General features: G+C 34.0%; 1 protein-coding gene across 2 annotated transcripts; it reads right to left on the bottom strand.

The window, feature by feature from the left end:
- Positions 1-368: 368 nt before the first annotated feature.
- On the bottom strand, positions 369-22291 carry LOC137406366 (uncharacterized). Of its 2 annotated transcripts, XR_010979860.1 has the most exons (9): positions 22099-22291; positions 17627-17886; positions 15443-15594; positions 14359-14427; positions 14033-14176; positions 13146-13228; positions 12682-12757; positions 10987-11757; positions 369-402 (listed from the first exon to the last, which is right to left on the bottom strand). XR_010979860.1 is itself a non-coding variant. In XM_068092936.1 (8 exons), exons 1-8 carry the CDS (start codon positions 22207-22209, stop codon positions 11558-11560), a joined length of 1095 nt encoding a protein of 364 aa, XP_067949037.1. In that variant the 5' UTR covers positions 22210-22291; the 3' UTR covers positions 10844-11557. The 2 variants fall into 2 exon arrangements, 1 of the variants encoding a protein (XP_067949037.1); XM_068092936.1 differs by lacking the exon at positions 369-402 and having other exon boundaries at positions 10844-11757.
- Positions 22292-24001: the final 1710 nt, after the last annotated feature.

Here is a 24001-nt window from a genome sequence, read left to right as displayed (position 1 = left end):
GCATTTGCATAGCGACTCCGTGATACAACAAGGTGGTCAATTGGGGCAGTGGCAGTACTTGGCTTTGAATCCAAGTATCTGGGTTTGATAGCCGTGCAAAGCAATTTCTTCATAATGCTCGTAGCATAGCTTCAGACCAAAGGATAGATGAACACGGATCTTATCATAGTAAAAATAATATATTATATTATAGTTTTTGAAAATAGTCTCCATCTTGAAATGTACAAGAATGAAAGACAGTTAAACAGTTTGACAGTTTGACAGTTAATCTGATCATCTACACAAGATAACAGAACATATATCAGCAGTAAACATCTCATTAGCAAAAAACTATAAAAGTCATTTGAGATGGATGTATGGTGCACTCGCTAGAGTTTGTCATTTTCTGAATTCAAAGATAAACTTGCACTAAGTTTTCGGTATACTTTATCTACAAGTATCGGCATTTTTCTATTATTTGTAATTGTTTTTGATGTTTGAGGTGATCCGACTGCTAAGATGTTTCAAGATTAAAATCGACAAAACTTGATCACAGTTAAAATGGTCAGATCCAAGCAATAGTGCGATTACGATGTCTATGGCTGAAAGAGACTGACATAATGGGTATGTGTAACGCTGCAACTTCAACACAATAGTTGATATCAACTGTAGCAATGATAGCTACTAGTGATGTCAACTTGCACCTGTCAAATTTTTCTTCTGAGCATTTTAACCGCGTTCAAGTTTTGTCAATTTTAATCTTGAAACATCCTGGCAGTCAGGTATTTTCAAACATCGGAAACAATCGCAAATGATAGAATAATACCGATACTTTTTGATATTTGCCGAATAACTTTCCGTAAACAGATTGACAGCCCAATAGAGCAAGAAGTGAGTCAGCCTTTTTTCTTTCAGGTCATGCAATATACTCCAATACTGATAACCAATTTGATAATTTTACAAGGAATCTGCACACTGAACCATCTCCATTACTTATGCACAAGATAAACTCTGGGGATGATTATTTTGTTTCCAATTAACTTATCTCTAAATAGTCCATGGCTGTCAAGGTCATTATTTACACTGTAGCACATACATTATGTCTCTTGTTACCACAATATCTACCTCTTGAGCGACTTGGATACCTGCCGTTACCAAGTCTGGTAATCAATATTCCATCTAAAAGAAAGCATTTTCTGTTGCTGCCTACCAAGAATAACTAATAATCATTGTTTATGTAACAGCCAATGTACTGTTAAACAGTCATAACTAAAGAATGCCTTTGGAAAGCTACAGTTTCGTTTTAAGAAAATCACCAATCGAAAAGAAGGAAAATACTCAGGCAGACGGTCACATAACCAGTTTGCGAATTTTAAAATTTCAGCCTGTAACAGCGATCGATGCAAAATCAAAAGCTAGGAGCTAGTTGCTTTTGAATGGTAACTTGAATGGTAATTTAAAAATATGGCTTCTTGATTGTTGATGCCCATTTGATCACCAACTGCCCATTATATAGCGCTTTTATTGCTGCATTCACTTTTGATATTAGCTAAATTTTACACCAAAAAATCCTTCCACATATCAAATTAGATTGCATTTTTTAGAGCATTTTTTCAATATTTGTTTGATCGGTTGATAGGAAACCATTTGTCTGAGCATTCGTTCTGCTTGGTTTTGAAAGATTGTGGTAAGTAATTAGCACTGACTGGTACATTGAAGTCTATAATTAATAATGGTCAGAAACAAGAGTACTCTAGTTAGTGTGAGGGTGGAGAATAAGTATATTTTATAGCAGCGAAGTGATGAACAAGGACAGACAAAAATGAATTATTGGCAGAGCCCAGTTCGTCAAAGTCAGTCTGTCAGTAGTCACGTTGTCAGTTGTTGTCGCCTTGTCAGTAATGTTTGTGTCTGTTTGTGTGGAATTACTCGTCATTGTATTTGTAGTGGTCGTTTGGGTAGTCTCGTTCCACAAGTCTAGTCGTGGTCGTGTATTTGTCGAAGAGTCGAGTTGTATTGGTTGTGGCAGGGATAAAATGTATGCTTGGAAGTTATTGTCATTGGCGTAGTCTCGGAATGGTTTCATGGCGCTGGGCTCTGCCGCTGGTGGATTTGAAGTTGAAGTAAGTGAAGTGGTTGATGAAGCTGGAGAATCAAAAGTCTCCGTAGATATTGCAGCATCTTCAAGGTACCCTATCAAAAATATGGTAGTGTATTGATGGTTCTGTACTCGGTCTCAACTGATTATTATTTAGTGTATCACCTTATGAAAGCACTCCACTATTTTCTATTTATGTATGATTAGTTATCTTGCTGTAAATCATGAATTAAAATTATAAAAGCAGTGTCTCAAAATTGACTGAAACGTCGACAACCGGTTAACTGCAGCCAGGGCTATGAACAGAAGTCCAAGATTAAAACGAAATATATCAAAACGATAATTAAAATATTGAACACATTAGCTACTGAAATGTTAACTTTGAAAAGGAAACGCAGGACTGAATACTAAGATTACTGTCCCAGAAGGTAGCTTGTCACGATTCAATATTGTCAGGCTCTGATATATCTCCCTTATAAGATCACTACTAGAGGAATATTTCATCATATTTATAAAGCTAGTTAAAAATAAAAACACAAAAACTTTATAAATGTCCGCAGTAGCTCTCTGTAGTTAAGAGCGTTTTGTTTTAAAAGCAGTATGAAATGAGGCTAGTATCCAAGAATTAGTTATGAAAAAATGTTATTTTTAATTAAATATTTTTGTTATATTACTATTAATAGGCTGCCAAGTAAAAACTATAGAACTTGCTTGGTTACGAGTTAAGATTAGCAACAGTGATGTAAATAACACTCACATTTCGTGCCGTTAAATGTTCTTCTAAATTTAAAGTTGCAACAATGGCAAAAGGGGTCATGACAGCAACTGCATCTACCTGTCATTCCAGACATTGTCATCTACAGTAGGAAAATAACATCATTAATATTATTAATCAAGAATTCTAAAGATTAATTGAGCCACATTTCTGTTTCTCTTGTCAGCGTCGCTGTTAACAAAGTAAGGAGTTTATTACCCAAGACATTACAAACAGTTTCTGTAACAGAGCCACTTCGTAATACTTACAGTTAACTTAGGCAGTGAGAATAGGACAGCGAATACAATGTAGGCTGTAAAATTGACAGCAAAGAGGCAGTGAATAGTCAGCGAAGAGGACTGTTAAAATAGAGTATTAACTTTAATACTATCGGTTAACAGCAACTGCAAGCAAACTGATATGTAAACCTAGAATATTCTGTGACATCACCAGTTTACATAGAATTCCTAGCATATAATTTGTGCATTTTTGTTATTTTTGGAGAAACACCTAAAGTGATGAACGAGGACAAACAAAAATGAACTATTGGCAGATCTCAGTACATCAAAGTCAGTCTCTCGGTAGTCACGTTGTCAGTCATTGTTTCCGTGTTATTCAAATTAGTTTCTGTTTGAGTAAACTTATCCATCATTCTAATCGAAGTGGTTGTATGGGTCGCCTCGTTCTACAAGTCGAGTCGAGGCCGTATATTAGTTGAAGAGTCGAGTTGTATTGGTCATAGTAGAGATAAGAAATACGCTTTGATGGTATGATAATTGGCGTAGTCTCTGAATGGTTTCATCGAGCTGTGCTCTGCATCTGGATTTGATGCTGTAGATGAAGGGGCTGCTGAGCTTTGAGAATGGAAAGTTTTGGTAGTTACTGCCAAATATTCAAGGTACCGTAATAAAAATATGGTAGTGTATTGATGGTATTGATGTATTGATGCCTCAATGATGTTTTTGGCTAAAGTTATGCCCAAAATAGTACATCCATATCGACATCTACCTAGACCGGAAATCATCATGCTGACTTTAAATTTTATCATTCGTGATAAAATTAATCTTTTTCAACTCCAAAAGTAAATATGCAGATTCACAAGTGGTAAGAACTTGAAAGACTGCTTAAATCAAATCAAAACATTAGTTTAAATGTTTCAAAGTTTTTATTAATTTTTAATTTTGCTAATTTGAATTGTTATGCTCGACTAAAAATACACCTTTTAGGTTGTCAGCCGTAGTCAGCCTAAAGATATCATTCACTTTTAATATCCTCATATTAATTCTTAGAGCAGTGTACAAAGTCTGAAAAGTCAAGAGCAGAGTTATGGAACATATTTTTATAATTTAAATAATGTTTATGACAGTTTATTTGAGTTATATCAGCATGTAGATTAGCTATGTTTTGGTTTGAGGGATGATACTCGCGAGGAAAAGCTCGAAATTAGAGTTTCATAATTTTCATGTTCATGACTAGCTATATATGCATAAATAATATTCATATCTGTGTATTGTATGTAATGAATAAGCATTTTTTTTCAAATTAAGTATATTTTGCAATTTGTATGGTTCAAGTCTAATTTTGTTTCGGCAAACAAAATTTTTTTTCAAAATTGGAAACATTCTGACACTACCTTCTTTGAGACACAGATCTGCGTAAAAGAGATTTAAGTTGTCTATATGAATAAAATATCATTTGGCTGGCTCTTGTGCGACTTGAATAAGTAAATTATCTCATTTCTGTTTCTTGTAGTAGTAATTTGAATTATGGCAGCTTTCTGAAAAATCAGCGCTATTTATGGGCTATCGCTTAGAAATTAGTCGGGTGCAAATGAGTTAAAAGAATAATTAAAATGTTAAACTTGTTAGCTATTAAAATTTTTTTTTTGAAAAGAATACGAGCTTGAATACTAAGATTACTGTCTCAGAAAGGAGCTTGTCACAATCAAACAATGCCAGGCTCTGATATATCCCCCTTATAAGATCACAACTGGAAGAATATTCTATCTATATATTTCTCAAAGTATGTATGTGTGCCCCTCCAGCTATAAATATTATTAGAATAGGCTAGCTGGACAATACTGATGCAAGGTCATGGAGTACGGTATTAGAAGTAGAGTTGCCCCGATATTGGTATCGGAATCGCTGCCGATATGAGTTTTAAGTATTTGAATCGGTATCGGCTGATGTTTTCTTTAAAAAATCTACAACTTCAAATACTTTTTACAGATCAATTATTTAGCAGAAAACAGTATTTTAACCTGCTACACTAATGAAGATCATCGGCTGCAAGTTCCTTACTCTTACCTAATAAATTCTGGGCCTGTCACACTATTTATTTCACGTCGATAGCCTGATCAACATCAACACAGCTGAGGAACGTTTTTGCTTTAGTTAGAACATGATCAAAAAATGTGGTATTTTTAAATTATAGCGATGAGATTTATTGCAGTCAACCACGAACAAGATAACAAAGAAAGACAACAAGAATGCAGTGTAATATTTCAATTAACTAGCATTACAAAAGTAATTTTAACAGCCGATGAATTAAGTTATCTATCGCTTCTTGATCCCTGATCCTGACGATACTTAGCTTGTTTGTTGGGTTGTTCTCGTTTGGTTTGTGAATGTAATTTGTTTCTCTCTTTTATTATATTTATTGACGCATTAACTTTTGAAGTTTGTCTAAATAATTATGGTCCTACAGATCATTTGATGAGCTAGTTTTTGTGAGTAAACTATTGCAGGTTTTACTATAAATTAAAAACTCTGTTGCTTCAGAGGTGTCACTAACACTGTTGTTGTTTTTGTTGACAAAAACAGAAACAACAATTAATTTTATTAATTGAAAAAACAAATTACTATTATTACTTACACATTACAAGAAACATGGACTGTTTTATTACTACACGCATGGTATGTCAGTATATGAATATATAGATATATACCTATCTTTTTTTCATAAATAAAGACAAACAAATAAACACATTAGTATTTATGTTTTCTATAATAAAATGAACAATTATCTATACAAGACAAAATATCTGATTCGTTATCTGAATCGGATTATGTTTCTGTATGAATCGTTATGTTGGATTGGTATCTGAATCGGCTGGTGAATTTATAATCGGGGCATCTCTAATTAGAAGCCTAGCACAGGTATTAACTAGCTTAGTGGAATTTTCCATTAGCAAAGTGCCAGGCTAATAGCTTAAAAATTAGTTCTGTGACAAAGTTTTAAAACCTTTACAGTTGTTTTTATTTTTCTCCTAATTTATTTCAACAACACAAAACACTTCTCTCATGATATGTAGTTGGAAAGTTAGAATGGGAAATGTCGCTTTACGTTAAATACAAATCAATTTTCTGTCCAAAGACTTTTTATTATCCGGGCAATGCCAGGTAGCACAGCTAGTCATATATATTAAGTTAGTCAAAACTAAAAACACAATAGCTTTAAAACTGTCCGCAGTAGCTCTTTGTAGTTGAGAGCTTTTTGTTTTTAAAGCAGTATGAAATGAGGCTAGCATAAAAGCATTAGCTAAGAAAAGAATTTTTTTTCTCAAAATTGATTAGGTTTTTGCGATATTACTGTTAAAAAGCTGCCAAGTAAAAACCATGGAATTTGGTTAGTTACATGCTAAGATTAGCATCAATAAAGCAAATAACACTCACGATTTGTGGTGATAAAACTTTTCCAGAATTTGTAACTGCAGCATTCGCAAAAGATTTTATTACAACAATTCTATCTGTTTGTCATTCCAGACATTGTCTTCTGCAATGAAAATATAATATAATTAAAAACATTTATCAAGATCAGGAAAGATCAATTGAATCCTATCTTTTGTTTTCTTTGTTAGCGTCGCTATTTACAAAGTTAGAGTTTGTTACCCAAAACATTTTGAAGAGTTTTTTTACCTGAGAAATTTGGTAATACCAGTTAGCATAGGCAGCAGGAATAGGACAGCAAATAGGCAGTAAATATGCAGCAAATAAAATATGACTGTAAAATGGATTATGAACTCGAGTATTATCGGGGACAACAGCAATTGCTTGCAAACTGATATGTAAGCTCAGAATTTTTAGGACGCCACCAGTTTACGTAGAATTTCTACAATATACTTTCTTGTTACTTTTGGAACACACCTAATGTGTACATTCCACAAGGAATCAATAAAATACTTTTTTAACCGTTTTAAAAAGCTTCTATTAATTTTAACCTAACCTTTTTTGGTGATAGTATGTTTCCCTGGGTAAAATATAGCAAATAACAAGTCTGCTTGACTGAAGTATTTAAAAAAAATCTGCAAGAACCAAGGTTTTGCTTTAGCAAAGAATTATAGGATAAGAAATTTACTATTGATTCTGAGCAATACCATATTTACAAAAGATGATGATTGTATAAGGTATAGATAATACTTATCTTAGTTGACTCTATTTATTGTATCACTTTAATAGCTGTGAAGTGGAACCATAGAACGAAAGAGAAGACAACCGCTGTGGATACTGCAGGAACAACTGACTGCAGGAATCTAACGACTGCAGGAACGAACAATAGAAAAAATTATCCTGCAAGCAGAGCGTCGAAGATTTACTAAGTAAACCTTAAATGTTGATCTCATGCATGATTTCTGACTCATTCAAGTCGTCAGCTTTACCTTGTGCCTGCTTTAATAGATTTCCTGTTTTTAATAATAAATGCCATTGCTGATTGGTTGCGACCATATTCCTTGGCTATATTAACAATATGCCTTTTTCCTAATTATTTAGAGTCTCCAACTTTGTTGTCATGAAAATCATTTTTCCCTTCGTCTTGTAACATTTGTATTAGTCTCAAATTCCATAGCAAATGAATCAAATAAAGATACTTGTAGTTATATACGTATGCCGAATAAAAGTTTATAGTAAAGTGAGTATAACACTAAAATGAATATTTGCTCTCGCTTATGTACTTTTCCCAAAACTTTCCACATGGAATGCTGACCTGATAGAAGTCGATCATCATGTCTCTTCTAAACTTTGTGAAAATGTTTTCGGCAAAGTAAATTACGGTGTCTTTGTTATTTTGACGCGCATAATAAGCACGTCGACTACCAAATTTTAACTCAGGCAAAGATTTTCTTGAATTCGTATGATGAAATAAAACTTGTATGATGAGGTACAGACCTCACGATGTTTAACCTTGGAAGGTGAACAAATTGTATATCAGGGTAAGCGTATTGTGAGGGTGCACTCTATAGTACATGTAGTTTATAGAAGCTATTTACAAACAGAGAACTGGTGGCCAAGCATTTTCACCCGCAAGTTACAATCCTTGGTTTTCTCGTGACGTCATTCTATCGTTGTCTCCCATCTTTGTAGACACATTTTATCGTGGCATAACAAAGCTTGTGCAATTAAGTTTTGCGAATGATGCTTTTGTTTGCAGTTTTTTCATTATAGTGTTAAAACAACACCAAAAAAAACTATTAAACAAGAGAATGACGGGTGTTTTCTACAAATATGGCGGTGTTTTCACCAGCGAGCGCATGTGCAAACGGACTGATGTTGTCAAAAAAACGATGGATAGAACGGCATCGAAAGCTATTTTACTGGCATCTGCAGACACCCAGTGTTCAGATTTCAAATCAAATGTACATCAACCTGGATTTTAATCATTTCTTCTTTTATGTCTTCAAAAGCCTGTTGTTGATCTCAATAGCATTTAGATTTAGAGCAAGCAACTTTGTAAATGGCGGTATAAAGTCCAGCTAATTTTTGCTGAATTTCATTGGAAAACCATTCCTGTGAAATGCCTCGCTTCAGTTTTATTAGGAGGCAGTATTTTAACTATAGCTCCTATTTTGCCAGGATTTGACTTAATAGTAGTCCCAGTAACCACATGTCCAAAATATCTTATTTCCGTTATACCAAATTCACTTTTTTTCTTTTTTAAAGTCATCCTAGAGCTTTCTCTTCTTTTGAAAAGTTGGTGGAGTCTCGCCCAATGTTTTGGTAGGTCCGAACCATAGACTAAAACATTGTCCAGTAAACAGATTAAACCTTTCAACCTATATATTTTTGCATATTTTTCCACAGATTTTGCACCTACAACACAGCATAGTGAGACATGGTGAATATTTTGATACCAAATAGTTTTAATGTTAATTTCGCAGAACGACCTTTAAGCTTTTCGCAGGCAAAGTGCTGTTTTTGTCGCTTTGCAATACTTCTTCAAATGGGAGGAGCGATGTTTTTGTCGCAACAGTAACATATTTCTTTTATTGCAATTTTCTGTTAGCTAAATGCCGTTTTTTTTACCGATAACAAGCTATGATATATTGACTTCGGTTAGCCTCGAAAATAAAGTTTTCATTTGCGCAAAACGATCATTTTAAGCAGTGATAAATGAAAAAAATTGCGAAAAAAATAGAAAATTGTTCTAAACAATTTTTAAACTTTTTTCTTTTGGGTTCGGCTTTAACCGTTATTTACTGAAAGCTTCGAGACTTTTAATTTAGTTTATCGTCATGGCAACTTCTAAGAGAACTATCCGAGATTATTCAAATACAGCAAGTGGGCCTGCTAGCACCAGAGTTGCTGAGAAAATCACAACTGACAGTGACTTTTTAAATTTAGTAGCCAGAGATGACAGTGAATCAGGTTCAGATTGGAATGATTTTACATTTGGAAGTGATATTGACGAGGAAACTAGTAGCAGTAATGATGATGAGGATGGTAGGGGTGATGTCAGTGCCTGGAAGAATATTACCAATATGAAGAGAGATAAATCTCCAACAATTCATCAGTTTGTAGCAGTGACCTATGCCCAGTATTTACTCCAGTAGTTGCTATGTGATGGGTACAAAAAGACAAGAATAAGCACATGGTGCAAAGACTGTGATGTAGGCCTTTGTGAAGGAGAATGCTTTCGGATATATCATACTTAAATAGTGCTTATTTGAGTGTACAATTGTATCATAAAAAGGTATAAAAAATATATTTATCTTGTTAGATCTACATATATAAATATCTTTATGTTATACCTTTTTATTCATTTATATATTTATTTATATATTATGCTATTCTGTATATATCAATAAATATATATCAATATATATATATTAATATATATATCACTAATTATATATTAATATATATATTTATATATTATTAGAGTAGTCATTGGGGCACTGGGCGCATTAACACCGGCGCATAAAATGTGGCTTGCCCAAATACCAACAGCAATCAACTCAGGTGATTTGCAGAAAAGTGCGCTATTGGGAACAGCTAAGATCTTGAGGCGAGTGCTCAAACTCCCAGGTTTCTGGTAGGAGACCCGAGTTAGAGCAGAATTTACCACCCATACAGGGTATCCGGGGTGAGGAAACAATGATATATATATATATTTATATATATACACATATATATATATATATTATACACATATATATATGTGTGCGTGTGTTCATGCGTGTGTTTATATAATATATTTAAATCTATTAAAACACAGCAAATATCTATATGCACCGCAATTCTAAAATCCAACAAGGTGAATGATTACCGCAGGAAATATTGTCGAGTGGCAAAGCGGATTGTTGGTGGGTAGAACCCTGTACAGTACAATCTCTTTTCCCAACCCTCAACCATGGTTCAGACAGACAGACAGATGGACTGACACGACTCTTACTATAGTAAAGACTAACATTATGGCACGTAAAAGATCATCTTGTGTAATAACTATTAGCATAGCGATTCCGTGATACAGCAAGGTGGACAATTGGGGCAGTGGAAGTTCTTGGCTTCGAATTCAAGTATCTGGGTTCGATTGTCGTGCGAGGCAATTCTTTTCCTAGCGCTCGTAGCATAGCTTGTTCTTAACGCAATTTTTTCTTAACGCTTGTAGCATGGCATCAAACTGAAGAATGGATGAACACGGATCTTATCATAGTAAAGATAATATCCTAATTTGTAGTTTTTGAAAATGGTCTCCATCTTGAAAGGTACAAGAATGAAAGATTTTTATTTGCTTGACAGTAAAACTGATCATCTACACAAGATAACAGAACATATCTCAGCAGTGAACATCTCATTAGCAAAAACTTTATAAAAGTCATTTGAGATGGATTTATGGTGCACTCGCTAGAGTTTGTCATTTTTTGAATTTAAAGATAAACTTGCACTAAGTTTTTTGTATGCTTTATCTACAAGTATCGGCATTTTTCTATTATTTGTAATTGTTTTTGATGTTTGAGGTGATCTTACTGCTAAAATGTTTCAAGATTAAAATCAACAAAACTTGATCACAGGTAAAATGGTCAGATTCAAGCAACAGTGCGATTACGATGTCTATGGATGAAAGAGACTGACAAAATGGGTATGTGTAACGCTGCAACTTCACCACAATAGTTGATATCAACTATAGCAATGATAGCAACTAGTGATGTCAACTTGCACATATTTTTCTTCTGAGCATTGTAACCGCGTTCAAGTTTTATCTATTTTAATCTTAAAACATCCTGGCAGTCACATAGTTTCAAACATTGGAAACAATTGCAAATGACAGAATAATACCGACACTTTCTGATAAAACCTACTAAAATTTTGTGTAGATTAATTTTAAGCACACAAGTAAAACCAAGGTTTGTCACACTTTTCTGTGTAACGTAGTCTAGAAGGTTGAGCCATACTGGTCTGCAGGTAAAACCCTGAGTCAGCAATGTTCAGCGGGAAAGTCAGCTTCGGTGGTTAAAGAACTTTTGAGCAGACTACACAAGCTAGCCTGTGGTTCTCTCGGTAGTTTTTACACGGGTGTCTGTTCTGATAACAGCTACCAGCCTGCAGGAAAGTTAGCTTTAGGCCCTTGTTGTTGTTGTGTCCAGTGTAGTAGTCCGGACTTCTATCCACGCAATAATTCCGGGAAGAGAAGAACATCTGGTTCGTCAAACCTTAAGAGGAACCACACTGGTAGGGTTTATTTTAAACTTAACTTGACTTGCCACTATTGCTGTAAGGGAATCTTGATTACAAATGGGATAAATATCATAATATGTTATAACATACAACATATAACATATTATGTTAATACTTTTAAAACTTCATTTTTCTGTAACCTTCAATATGTTTATTGCTGTCGCAAGTTAAGGCTGACATCAAATCTATTTGCGCAAAGAACAGTCAAACAAAGCAAAATCAATGAGAAAAGACATCGTTTTGGACCTGACACCATTTAAACTTTGTGCAAAAATTTTATTCATTAAATAAATTGTTTTTCATCAGCAGTTTGCCGAATTGAATATACTTTGAAAATAATGATCTTGGAAGTATGAGTATTTTTCTGACTAAAATTAAAGAACAATGCGGGGATAAAAAAACAGTATTCAAAATTTTATTTATGGTTTAATAGAAGAAAGGCAGAAGAAAGGTGATTGCAAGATAACTATACCAATAGCTATCTATGGCCAAAGATTTACCAGACACCATCTAGTTTTTCTCACATTTACCTTTGTTTACATGTAAATATATTAATTACCAACCAAACCACTAAGTTAGACAAGAACAGTAATAACCATCAGAAACAGGGAAAAACTGAATTATTGAAGATTGGAATTAAAGAACTACAACTTCAAAATTTCTAAAGCTAACTTCAAAATTCCAAAATACTTAAAATTTCACATCTGAGAGGTTTCATTCTTTTAAATAATGAGTTGCATACCCAATGTTACTTTGGCCATTATGTAGAACAGAATGGGAAATTTCAATTTTTATCAAATCATCAAGTGTTTGAATTTCATATCCTGCATACACTGAAATGCACTATAAATTCTTCTATACAGCAAATATAATTTTAGTCATTAAAATAATATCATTACCTGGGGTCGACATCATATATCCATTGTATTCTCTCAACCATGTACTTGGGCAGTCAACTCGTCCTGGGATGGTAACCTGAAATGGAAATAACTTTTTACATGAGCTAGGTTACTTGACTGTGAGAAAATATTGGTTAACATAGAGCTTTACAAAGCATTACAGGCAGTTCCGGAGAATGAATTCACAGTAAAAAGAATGACATCAATGGAGAGTAGTCAGGTACATATGTTGACTAGCTAGAGCCGCTACTGTTGGCGCCGTAAAACTTTTAAAAATAATTTTTTAAGTTCGAGTTTTTTTATAAACTGGTTCCAATCAGAGCCAATCATGTAAGCATTATTTTCAAATTTCTCATTTTAGCCCTGCCTATGCCCATACAGAGACAAGCCTTTATAAATTATAGACTATATTTGTAAAGAAGGATAAATTAACCAGGTCTAAATTGATGATAACATTAACTCACCACAGGAGAGTTATTGGACAAGCAGACAGCGCAGGTGATGACAGAATTGTCTGCTGCCTGGTGAAATATGCCCGTATGTGAACCTGTTCAACAGAGGCATGGAGCTTAACAATTATAGAATTTATGCCATAAAGAGATATTTTTTTAGTAAACACTTGATATCGATCTACCATGTAGAAGCCTGAGATTGTTTTAAATGTCTGAAATGCCTTCGCAAACTTACTACTCTACCTTTGAGGTAATTAGGGCAGCCAGCTAGTGAATCTTGGATATAATAAGCAAAAGCTCTCCAAACCCAACCTATGCTTTATAGCAGCCTTTCTGATTATCTATATCATATTATATAATACTTTATTATGTTATATAATATACACTCATTTTCACCTTACGATGCCAGCAATGAAATGAATTAAAATTATATAATTGTATATCAAATTATTTTTCATTGTAATTGCAACAAAACAGGCTTTATTTAGCCACTATTTGCTAATTATTTCACATTTACATTTAAATGCTTTCACAGTTGTTTTATGCTTTACTATAATTTATTTAAATTGCACAAATCACTTTTTTATGATATGAAGTTTGCAAGTTAAAATTATAGCTGTTGCTATATGTTAAAAAAAAGAAAACTTTCTATGCAAAGACTTTTTTATTACCCGGACAACGCCAGACATTCAGCTATTATGTATTAATAACTAATATGTACTATAGCCCTTTTACCATAGTATACTTAATATACGTATTATGTTACATTGTGTATCATATAACTTAAGAAGTATTTATAACCTTTAAAATGTATACATAGTTTTAAAAGTCAAACATCTACGGAAAGCTTTTCACACTATAGCTTGAGACATTTAGCACCAGCGTACAAAAATTCTAACCTAGAGAGAACTTAGCAGCAAATATTTTAGTTGAAGTCTGAAGAGATGTGGGAGAGTTAGCGTGCCAGGAAGGATAGGTTGAGAGACATTCTAGTTCCGTCGAGCCACCCATTCCAAGAACAGGATTGGCTGCAGCTGCATAGCCTGTAACATTTACAAAAGTGACTGAGATCTTTAATGAATCTTCCAGGGAGTAGCAGTGGGTAGACAGCAGTATGAAATTTAGCCTCATTGAGTTACATTTTTTTTTAGTTTTACTATGAGTTTACAATGGGTTTTATTTAGACTTGTCATATACAGACAACAGATTCTGAACATTCACTCACCTGAGTATACTAAAGTTGCTGTTTGAGGGCAGACAACTCTTCCCCATCTAGTGAAGATCAATCCATCCCCTGCAATTTAAATAGCAAAAGCAATAAAGTACAACAACACTGATAGGCTTGTGTAGACTTTCAACCTTCTACTTAAATTTTATGTAGAAAATGGCACATAATCTCGTACAAAAACATGAAATATTAGCTAATAATAATTGATAACCCAAAGGAATAACTAAAATTGGCTAAGGTTAAATAAGGCTAACTAAGATTGGCTAAAGTTAAGCATGACTAAGATTGGCTAAGATTAAGAAAGGCTAAGTAAGATTGGCTAAGATTAAGTAAGCTAGCTAGGATTGGCTAAGATTATGTAAGCCTTACTAAGATTGGCTAAGATTAAGTAAAACCAACTAAGATTGGCTAAGATTAAGTAAGGCTAACTAGGATTGGCTAAGATTATGTAAGACTTACTATGATTGGCTAAGGTTAAGTAAGACCAACAAAGAATGGCTAAGATTAAGTAAGGCTAACTAATATTAGCTAAGATAAAGCAAATCTAACTAGTGTAAGATTAACTAAGAATAACTCAGATGAATTTAATTCAAGCATATTAATATGGTATTTCATAATTGCCTGTGTGAAAACTTTTTTTAGCAAACTTTAGCAATTTCTGTCATCAAGCTTTTTAAATTCACAAAAAATGAACAACAACAAAATATTTTGGAAATACATGTATATTTTGTCAACTGTTTCGCTTCTCGAACCTTTTAAAAATATGAAAATCTTTATTTTACAAAACCCAAAAAATCTGATTCAGCCGCTATATAATTTTATGCAGCCATAAAATTTTGTTGTACCTATTTCCAAACGTCACAATTTAAAATGTGCATTTTATTGTATGCTTTTAAACTGAGGTCATCTGCAAGATCAAGTTCCTACTAACTGACCAAATAATGTACTTATCTACTAATCTACCTCTGACGATATTGGTGGATGAACCACATGCAGAAGTCACTGTACTCATCAATTATTGTTACATCAGACACACAATATTGCTACTAAAAGATTTTTAGCATATGTAATGGCTACAAACCTGAATATGATCTCTGACTTGATTTTGGACTTGAAGTAGCTCGACCGTTGATATTGCCATTGATGTTTCCATTGCTACTACCTTGGTTATTATTTCCATTTTCATTAGCATCGATGTTCCCATTGCCGTTAGCGTTTCCACTCCCATCGTAGCTAAATTTATAATTGTAATTAAAATTATCTCTGTTGTTGCCATTGACATTTAGACCACTGTCATTGTAGTCAATATTTCCCATAACATCTTTATTGTGACCATCTCTATTGTCAATGGAAATGGCCCTGTTTCTTTGTACCTGACCATCATTGCTGTAGCCTGTGCTTCTACTAGTTGAACTACCATAATGACCAGAACCAATAGTAGAGTTGTTCTTTAGAATCACACGAGTTTCTTGACTAAGGACAAGGTTGGTACTACGGTGCGCAGGGGCAGGCAACTCTAACCTGGGAATAAAGCTATCAACTTAATTTTGCAGAGCTTTGTCAAACTTTCCTGTGGCTATATTAAAAGCTTGTTTGAATCACTTGTTATCAAAATACTCAATGTACTCCTACAATAATGATAATAATGATGCTAAAAACATTGTGGTTTTGGAAAGTTGTGCTGGCTTCGTAAAGGAATGTGTCTTTGGGCCGTCAATTGTTCATGGTCTATTCGATGGTGCTTCATAATTATAAAATGAATAGATACATGTACCGTATCAACTATGTTTTATATTAGCTGATACTAAACTTGGCTGAGTTTGCCGGGAATCACTGCATTTCTATGCTTAAATAAGTTCGGAGTTGCTTGACCTATTGCCTTTACAATAAGATTTACATTACAAGGATGAGTTGCTTGTATTAGGATAACAAAATAATTACCTTTTTAGATCTGGTAATGGAGACCAATGTGACTACTTGTAATCTAAAGGCTTGTCTACTCTAACTAGTTTGGCTTTGAGGGAAACACCTCGAGTTGAGGAAAGATCTATAGTGCAACTCCAAACCTTTAAAAAGGTAGCGTGAAAAATTGTCGGCAGCAAGCAACTCCGAGCCTATTCGAAAGATGCGACCACATCAAATATGAAAGCCTGTGAACTAATTTAAATGGATTTAGTTTGTAGAAAGGCAGACAACTTTAAGATGATAAATATTTTCAAGCTTTTATGAGGTAAAGTCAAACTTCACACAACGGTCATATGAGTCAGTCATTTCGTCAGTTGCCTACTGAGAGCCCCTTAACCATATGAGTTAAAATATGTGGCAGCATAAAATGCACGACATCATTAATCAGTTTTAATTGTGTCTCGATTAACAGTCTCTGGTCAGTTTTCGCTTTAGATAAGTTGAGTGCACATGTATGCAAGCACACACATGCACACAATCGTTCGAACACATTTACTCACATGCATACTTGCATGCATACTCATAAATGTGTGAGTACACATGCACATGCGCGTATGCACATGCACTCGTGCACTCATGTCCAAAACTTTTAATAGGGCTTAGAACACAACTGTTGATTATGACGGAACAAAACGGCTATAACTCTAAATAGAAAGGCAATTTGGATGCTCCGATGAGATATTTTTTTCTCACACATTTACTACATCTTTAGGCATTGCACAATACAAATCATAAAAATAGCTTTAGAAAATGTTTGGAGTAATTCAAAATTTGAGAATGAAATGTTAAAGATGACTGACAATGGAATTAGTTTGTAACTTTTCTCATCTGTTTGCCATACATAGTAAGTCTTTATATACTGCTGAAGAGATCCGCTCGGCCGACAAACAGATCATGTTTCCATAGAGCCTTTATTAAGAGCGATGGTTGAGCGGTGCCTTTTTTCAACATTTACATTTGCACGTTAGGGTTCACATCTGTTACATTTCAACTACAAAAAATTTGACATATGAAGTAGCAGGAACGAAAAACCGTTGTAGCAAGTGTACACACAAGTGCGACACTGATGCTCGCTAAAGCCGTTTTCATAGCACGCAGATAGCCTCTCGCCACAAGTGTTTTGCTTCTAAACAGTGACAATGAATCACGACAGAATGAGAACAACACGGCTGTTGTGATGTCATGATGTGCTACTACTTTACCGCTGTATTGAAACCTACTAAAAAGGTTGTTAGGATTATGTATGAGTCTGAGAAGCAACAAACAATATCCATGCTTGGACTATGATGTTTCTGCTTACCGTTTGTGGTACTCATCAGTTACATAAACAGTAGAGACAGGCGAGGTGTTGTAACGAACATTTGTAGATCTTTCAGCGACTGTAGTAGCCTGAGTAGCTTGAATACCAGATGTAGTCTTTATACCTGGTGATGCAGTTGTGACAGGAAATATTGTCGTTCTGCTAAGCTCTGGTTTTACTGGTCCACGCATGTCCTTGCCGACCACTCCAACCAAATCAGGGTTTGAGTTTGAAGACCTCTTTCGTCTGGCTTTATCTGCCTAATTTATATAAAACACTTGCATAATATAAAAAGAAACTCAAAGCAGCTAAAAACATGATATTGCTTGATAAAAAAAGTTTTAATGAGTCTTTATTGAAAGAAGAGAATGCATTTTGAAGAAGCTTCATTTTTTAAAATACAATTATTTTTTACTATCAATCAGTACTGGTATCTTGGAAACCTGGTGTGCTGTGAGAGACTGTCAGAGTAATAACCAACAGCACAATTATTCCATAGTTTGGCAGGGCAGTCGAATGTTGTTGGTGGTAGAGTTTTGGTCTACTAAGCTGAAAGCTGCGAGTTCGAGAGCTGCTTAGAGTGATATTTTTCCTACTCTTTCAGCATGGCTTTTGACAGACGACTAGACATGACTCTTGCGAAAGTAACAATTTGTTTCAACTAATTGTCCAAAACAAGAAAAGTATAAACCCTGTTAGTTTACCTTCTTATGAGAGAATAGATGAAGAGAAGGCACTTGCTGAGCTCCTGGCAACTTTGAAAACTAAAGATCGCGTTTACAGTTTACATAGCTAATTCCTCAGATCTAGCTTTTCTAGTTGAGATAAGTTTGGAAGTATAGAGAAGCAGTAGAATTAAAACCTTTGCTAATTAAGTATATATGACAGCGAAGCACTTGTACATGTTTAATAAAGCCATAAACAATGCAATGTCCTCATGTGTGATAATTGCATATTTTAGTGTAAAGCAAGTTTTTTCTCTCGTGTCTACATATAAATCTCGAGTTTTGCCTTTTGTTTGTTGGTCTGTCAGTCTATTTGTTCAGTTATAGTGATTAAACCTAGCAATAAGAAATCTACTCCACAGAGGATGTGATATCAGCACTTCATGTCTGAAGACCAGCCATCTAAACTGCTGCATTATGATCATTGAATCGATCGCAGCGATGAATGACTGTGATGTCATTCATTACATTAATGTTATTGGTTAAGATACTCAAGCTTATAGTATTGGAGTTATCAACTACCACGTCTGTTTGTTACGTGTAATGTAACAATTATTAAGCTGGTTTCAAGCACTGCTATTGTTTTAGTAAAGATTTAGGCTACTATCTTACGAGATAAGTTACTCAAATTTATTGAGTAATTATTTTATTACCCGTGCAACGCCGGGCATTTGGCTAGTAATTTATAAAATATCAAATAACAACAGATTTTATATGCTGTAACAATCATCCAAATTTTACTAAACAGATTTTGAGGAAAGATAGAAGAAGCGGCTTACAGACAAAATTCGCACTCTTTAATTTAGTTGACAGTCGTTGCACTACAATGTTAGTTTGATTCATACCATGTCATTTTAGAAAATGTATGTCATAGAAAATGCCTGATGCACATTGATGCAAAACAATTCATCAACCAACATATGCCACGCTCCGCGTGGCATTTTGATTGATGAATTGTTTTGCACGCTTCACGGTCAAAATCTCGAGGTGAGTGCTAGAAATCCTAGGTCTCTAGAAGGAGATTCAGGCTTCAGTAGATGTACCACTTGCTTTGGTAAACCAGGGTAAAGAAACCATTTTATATACGTGTATATATTATATAAATTGGTTTTCTCACCCTGGTTATATATAACCATGTATATCATTATCATTGTATATATATCTCAAAGTTTGTTGTCTGTAGTTCAGTCTGTCCAGCTATAGCGATTTGTATCTGGCAATGAAAGTTGAGTTTAGCGATACGGATACTAGCTTACTTAAAGTAGTCATTAGCAACGTGCCAGGCTAATAGCAAGTAGCAGGACACTACATTAACTTTTAATACCAGTGCAGTGCCGGGCATTCAACTAGTATATACATGTTATTATATATATTATCTTAAATATATATATATTACTATGGTGTTTCAGCTCAGTGGTAGAGCATCCGGATAAAACCCTTATTGATGAGAAAATCGTCGTGAGTTCAAATCCATCAGATTGTGGAAAATCAAGATTTTAAGATCTATAGCCGGAAAACGGACAGATATACGATACACGACATACGACGACACACGGACATACTTTGAGAAATGTATATATAGATATATATACATTTTTAAAAGTATGTTTTCTGTTTTCTGTTGTCGTATGTATATCTGTACGCATTCCAGCTATAGATCTTAAAATCTTGGAATAAAGAATCTGTAGCGAAAAAGGTTTAAACTGGGACCCAACCGTTCACAAATCTGAAGCCATACCCTTTAGGCCAATGAGATTGTGTTGTTAGGTTGCCAATAAAGGTCATTATTTGAAAGCAAATACACAGCGGCTTTGCATACGACACGACACGGGTCATTGCATAACGTCATCAAAAGCTGTTGGCTCACATTATTAAGCTTACTCAAATTTTCCATTGACAGTGTGTCAGGCTAATAGCAAGTGAATCTCATTACTTCTCATTGTTTATAAGAAAAAATTTTTTCTCATGATATGTAATTTGAAAGTTAGAATGGCAAATTTTGTTATAATTACGTTAAATACAAATCAATTTTCTGTCCAAATACGTTTCTATTAACCGGGCAACGCCGGGTAGCACAGCTGGCGTATATATATATATATATATATATGTATATATATATATATATTATATATGAATTTATGTATATATATATACGCCAACTGTGCTACCCGGCGTTGCCCGGGTAATAGAAACGTATTTGGACAGAAAATTGATTTGTATTTAACATAATTATAACAAAATTTGCCATTCTAACTTATATATATATATATATATATATATATATATATATATATATATATATATATATATATATATATATATATATATGATTTTATAAATATATACATAAGCAATTTTAGATACATAATATATTATTATATATATAATTATACATATATTTATATATTTAGATACATAATATATTATTATATATATAATTATACATATATTTATATAACCAGGATGAGGAAACGAATATGTATATATAAAATAGTTTTCTCACCCTGGTTTACCTAAGCAAGTGGTACTGTATACTCAAGCCTGGGTCTCCTGTGATATGTACGGTGTTTCTACCGGTTTATACCTTGTTTGTACTGGTTAAAAGATTTACAACATGAGAAATTTCATGATATGCAGCATGATGTGGTCATCTGTTGCTGTTGCTGAATAGTATAATAAGACTAACTGAATGGCTTGTGTTGCACGTGTAATAAAATAGTTATTAAATGAATTTGAGTAACTTAGCTAGTAAATTAAGATTATCTAAATCTTTACTATAATACGAGTGGTGAAGCCAGCTTAATGTTATACGGAATGATGTTACGCATAATCTCAAGCCGGCCAATAGTATTTTCACAAGCGATGCATAAGTATGTGTACAATTATTAACTAGTACCACCAATTAGATGAGTAGTGTAGTAGGCAGTACGCCTGACTTTAAAACTGGAGGTTCCGCGTTCAAGTCCAGTGCAAAGGGGGTTTTTTTTAATTTAATTGCTATAACTGGACATCCAGATGACAAACAATGAGATTTAAACATTGTAGATACAGATAATGAGCTGTTTGCTAAAGGTGCCGTAGAAAATTTAAATGAAAATCAATTTGATTCGAAAAAGCGGTATAGAATTACTGTATATTCAGTTATATTTATTAATAAAATTGTTTTTCTCAAGAGCTATGACTAACTCAATTTGTAAAATATTAGAGGAGTTTTTGGTTTCTAATCCATATTAATAAATCCCATGTTATCATCGTGAAGGTGTGCATGTGCCTGCCTGTGTGTGCGTGCGTGAGTGTGTGTGCATGCGTGTGTGTGCATGCACGTGCGTGCGCGCATGTGCACGTGCGTGTGTGCGCATGGGTGTGTGCATGCATGTGTGTTGTTATTCCGCTTAAACGCTATAAATTTTTTCGATTTTTGGCTAATTTCATGCAAACTTCACACAATTATACCTTCCACCAAGTCACTAAGATATATAGTTTAGAAGCAGTATCTGGTAACTAAGAACCAGCTTCCGGATTATCTGATTGAAGTTCCTGGGCCTCGCTGGGCTAACTGTTTGCATATTATAAGGTCTACCAAACAACAGATAAAAGTCAATAAATATTGGTGCTTATCATGTAATAATTGTTTAAATTTACTGTTAAACAAAATGAACTCTCAGGATACCAGAAATACAGATACAAAGATTTTAGCAACATGAAATTACAAAAAGGTTTATAAAAGAAAGTTTTTGCCAAACTTACTGAATGATAGCTTTGTTGAAGGAGCCTGAAGTGCTGTAGTTGACTTTGAAGCAGCTCTGTGTCCTGTCTGAGAGATTCAATTTTCTGTCTAGTGATGTAACTATCACTCATCAAAAAAGCCAGACATAGTGAGATACACAGCCAGCCCGCTACAGTTATCACGAATTTCCCGTAGCTGTTGTAACCGCAAGTCTTGATCGAGCGCTGTTCTGCGCTGTCGTTATAATGCGAGTCTTTGCATTCTTTGCTCTCCATTTTCATAAGCTGCTAAGGAAAGTTTATGCAAATGTTAGCTATAAATTTTAGAAGAGGTTTATATAAGTGACAGATTCCCACGTCTTGCAAGCTGCATCCTGCTCCGGTTGTCTTCCTCCAAGGATTAACCTGGTGGCAGGAAGACAAGATACTAGCGTGGGGCATCTCTAAGGTTATTGATTGTTTATAGATTGATCTGGTACTTCCTCAAAGTTTAGATATAACTATGTACATGATGGGGATTGTATTATGACTAATCCAAATGAATTTTTTACCTCAGCATTTTAATACAGCGTATGTTTGAGGCTACTTATCAGGATAAGCATAAAAACGGCGCCAATATTTCCTTGTTTTTACTTTCTGCGAGTTGACCGGGCTTGATCTCTTCTTTGATAAAAACCTGCAACATGCTATTTATGACTAAATTTTTTCATGAATATTTTTTTTTAATTTGGTTGTGTTATATAATATAATATATTATACAATATAATATGATAATATTGTAAAGACCTTTGACCGTATCACTCACAGGATTCAAGGAAAAATATGGTCAGACATCTGGTGGTGAATTAAAATTACTCCAAATTTAGGCCCAATTATAAGCTAATGAAACGAATAACTGAAACAGTTTGTTTATAAATGGTGTAAATACTTGTGAAAGTTAGTCTAGACGATGCTAAAATGATAAAACGTGGAAAAAATTAATGCAATTTAATTTATGATAATTCTTTTACTAATAAATTTAAATTTATTGATTATACTTTAAAAATAAGCAGTAATAAGAACAGCAATAAGCTAATGATTCATTCATAAAAAAAGATACACAACTTCTGTTGTAGAACTAGTTTACTGATTTTTACATTGTAATATTCCATGTGTATAGAAATCAAGCAAATACATGTTAACAACTTCTGTACTTTCTTCTACTAACTTGTCTTATTAGTCAAGGAATTTCAAAATTAATTATTTAAAACATTCATTTAGAGTATTTAAAGTATTCATATTTAAAGTATTCAATTTAGAATCAGCAAATGCAAAAACACTTTTAAACTTGGATTGATAGATTTAATTTTTGTCAAACTAACTGTTTGACTAAGTAAGACATAGCAGCATGCAATTTATTGTAAAACCACAGTTATTGGACGATACATATTGATATAAATGATATGTCATGTTGTATTCTAGAAACCCTACAGCTTTGACCAACATTGCCTGGCAGTAACTCAATGTCATAATCAGGATGTTAGAGATAGCTACAAACCTTCCAGATGCATACTTAAATAACAAAGTGTGGAGATAGTGAGACGAATCATTTCTGGGTCTCAACACAGTTCTCTCCAGTTACAGCATGCAAGTGAATTTGCTGGAGTTATCATCTCATAGGAAGCTTAATCATAAATTATTCATAATTAATCATATCAGATGTAAATTTATAGAATCACTAAAAAGATTGAATATTATATATTAATAGTAGTCCCATTTGACATGAGAGTATGTCATGTGTAATAAATATAAGCACAACTATTCAATATGGCATTGTGGTGCAATGGATAGCACGCTTGACTTGAAATGCGAATTTCCGTATTTGATTTGGTGGGATGCAATTCTTTTCTAACGCTCATAGCGTGGCTTCAGATGAACAAACAGG

This window comes from Watersipora subatra, chromosome 10, assembly GCF_963576615.1.
Source record: "Watersipora subatra chromosome 10, tzWatSuba1.1, whole genome shotgun sequence".
In the NCBI taxonomy this organism is placed as follows: domain Eukaryota; kingdom Metazoa; phylum Bryozoa; class Gymnolaemata; order Cheilostomatida; family Watersiporidae; genus Watersipora; species Watersipora subatra.
This window is presented reverse-complemented; position numbering and strand designations above follow the sequence as displayed.

Excerpts from the sequence above, each read along its gene's own strand:
- LOC137406366 (XM_068092936.1), bottom strand. The coding sequence starts at position 22,209 with ATGAGTGATAGTTACATCACTAGACAGAAAATTGAATCTCTCAGACAG. Across the intron at positions 15,595-17,626 it reads ACTGATGAGTACCACAAACG|CTACGATGGGAGTGGAAACG; the intron begins GTAAGCAGAAAC and ends TTATAAATTTAG. Across the intron at positions 11,758-12,681 it reads ATATATGATGTCGACCCCAG|GTTTGACGAACCAGATGTTC; the intron begins GTAATGATATTA and ends GTTCCTCTTAAG.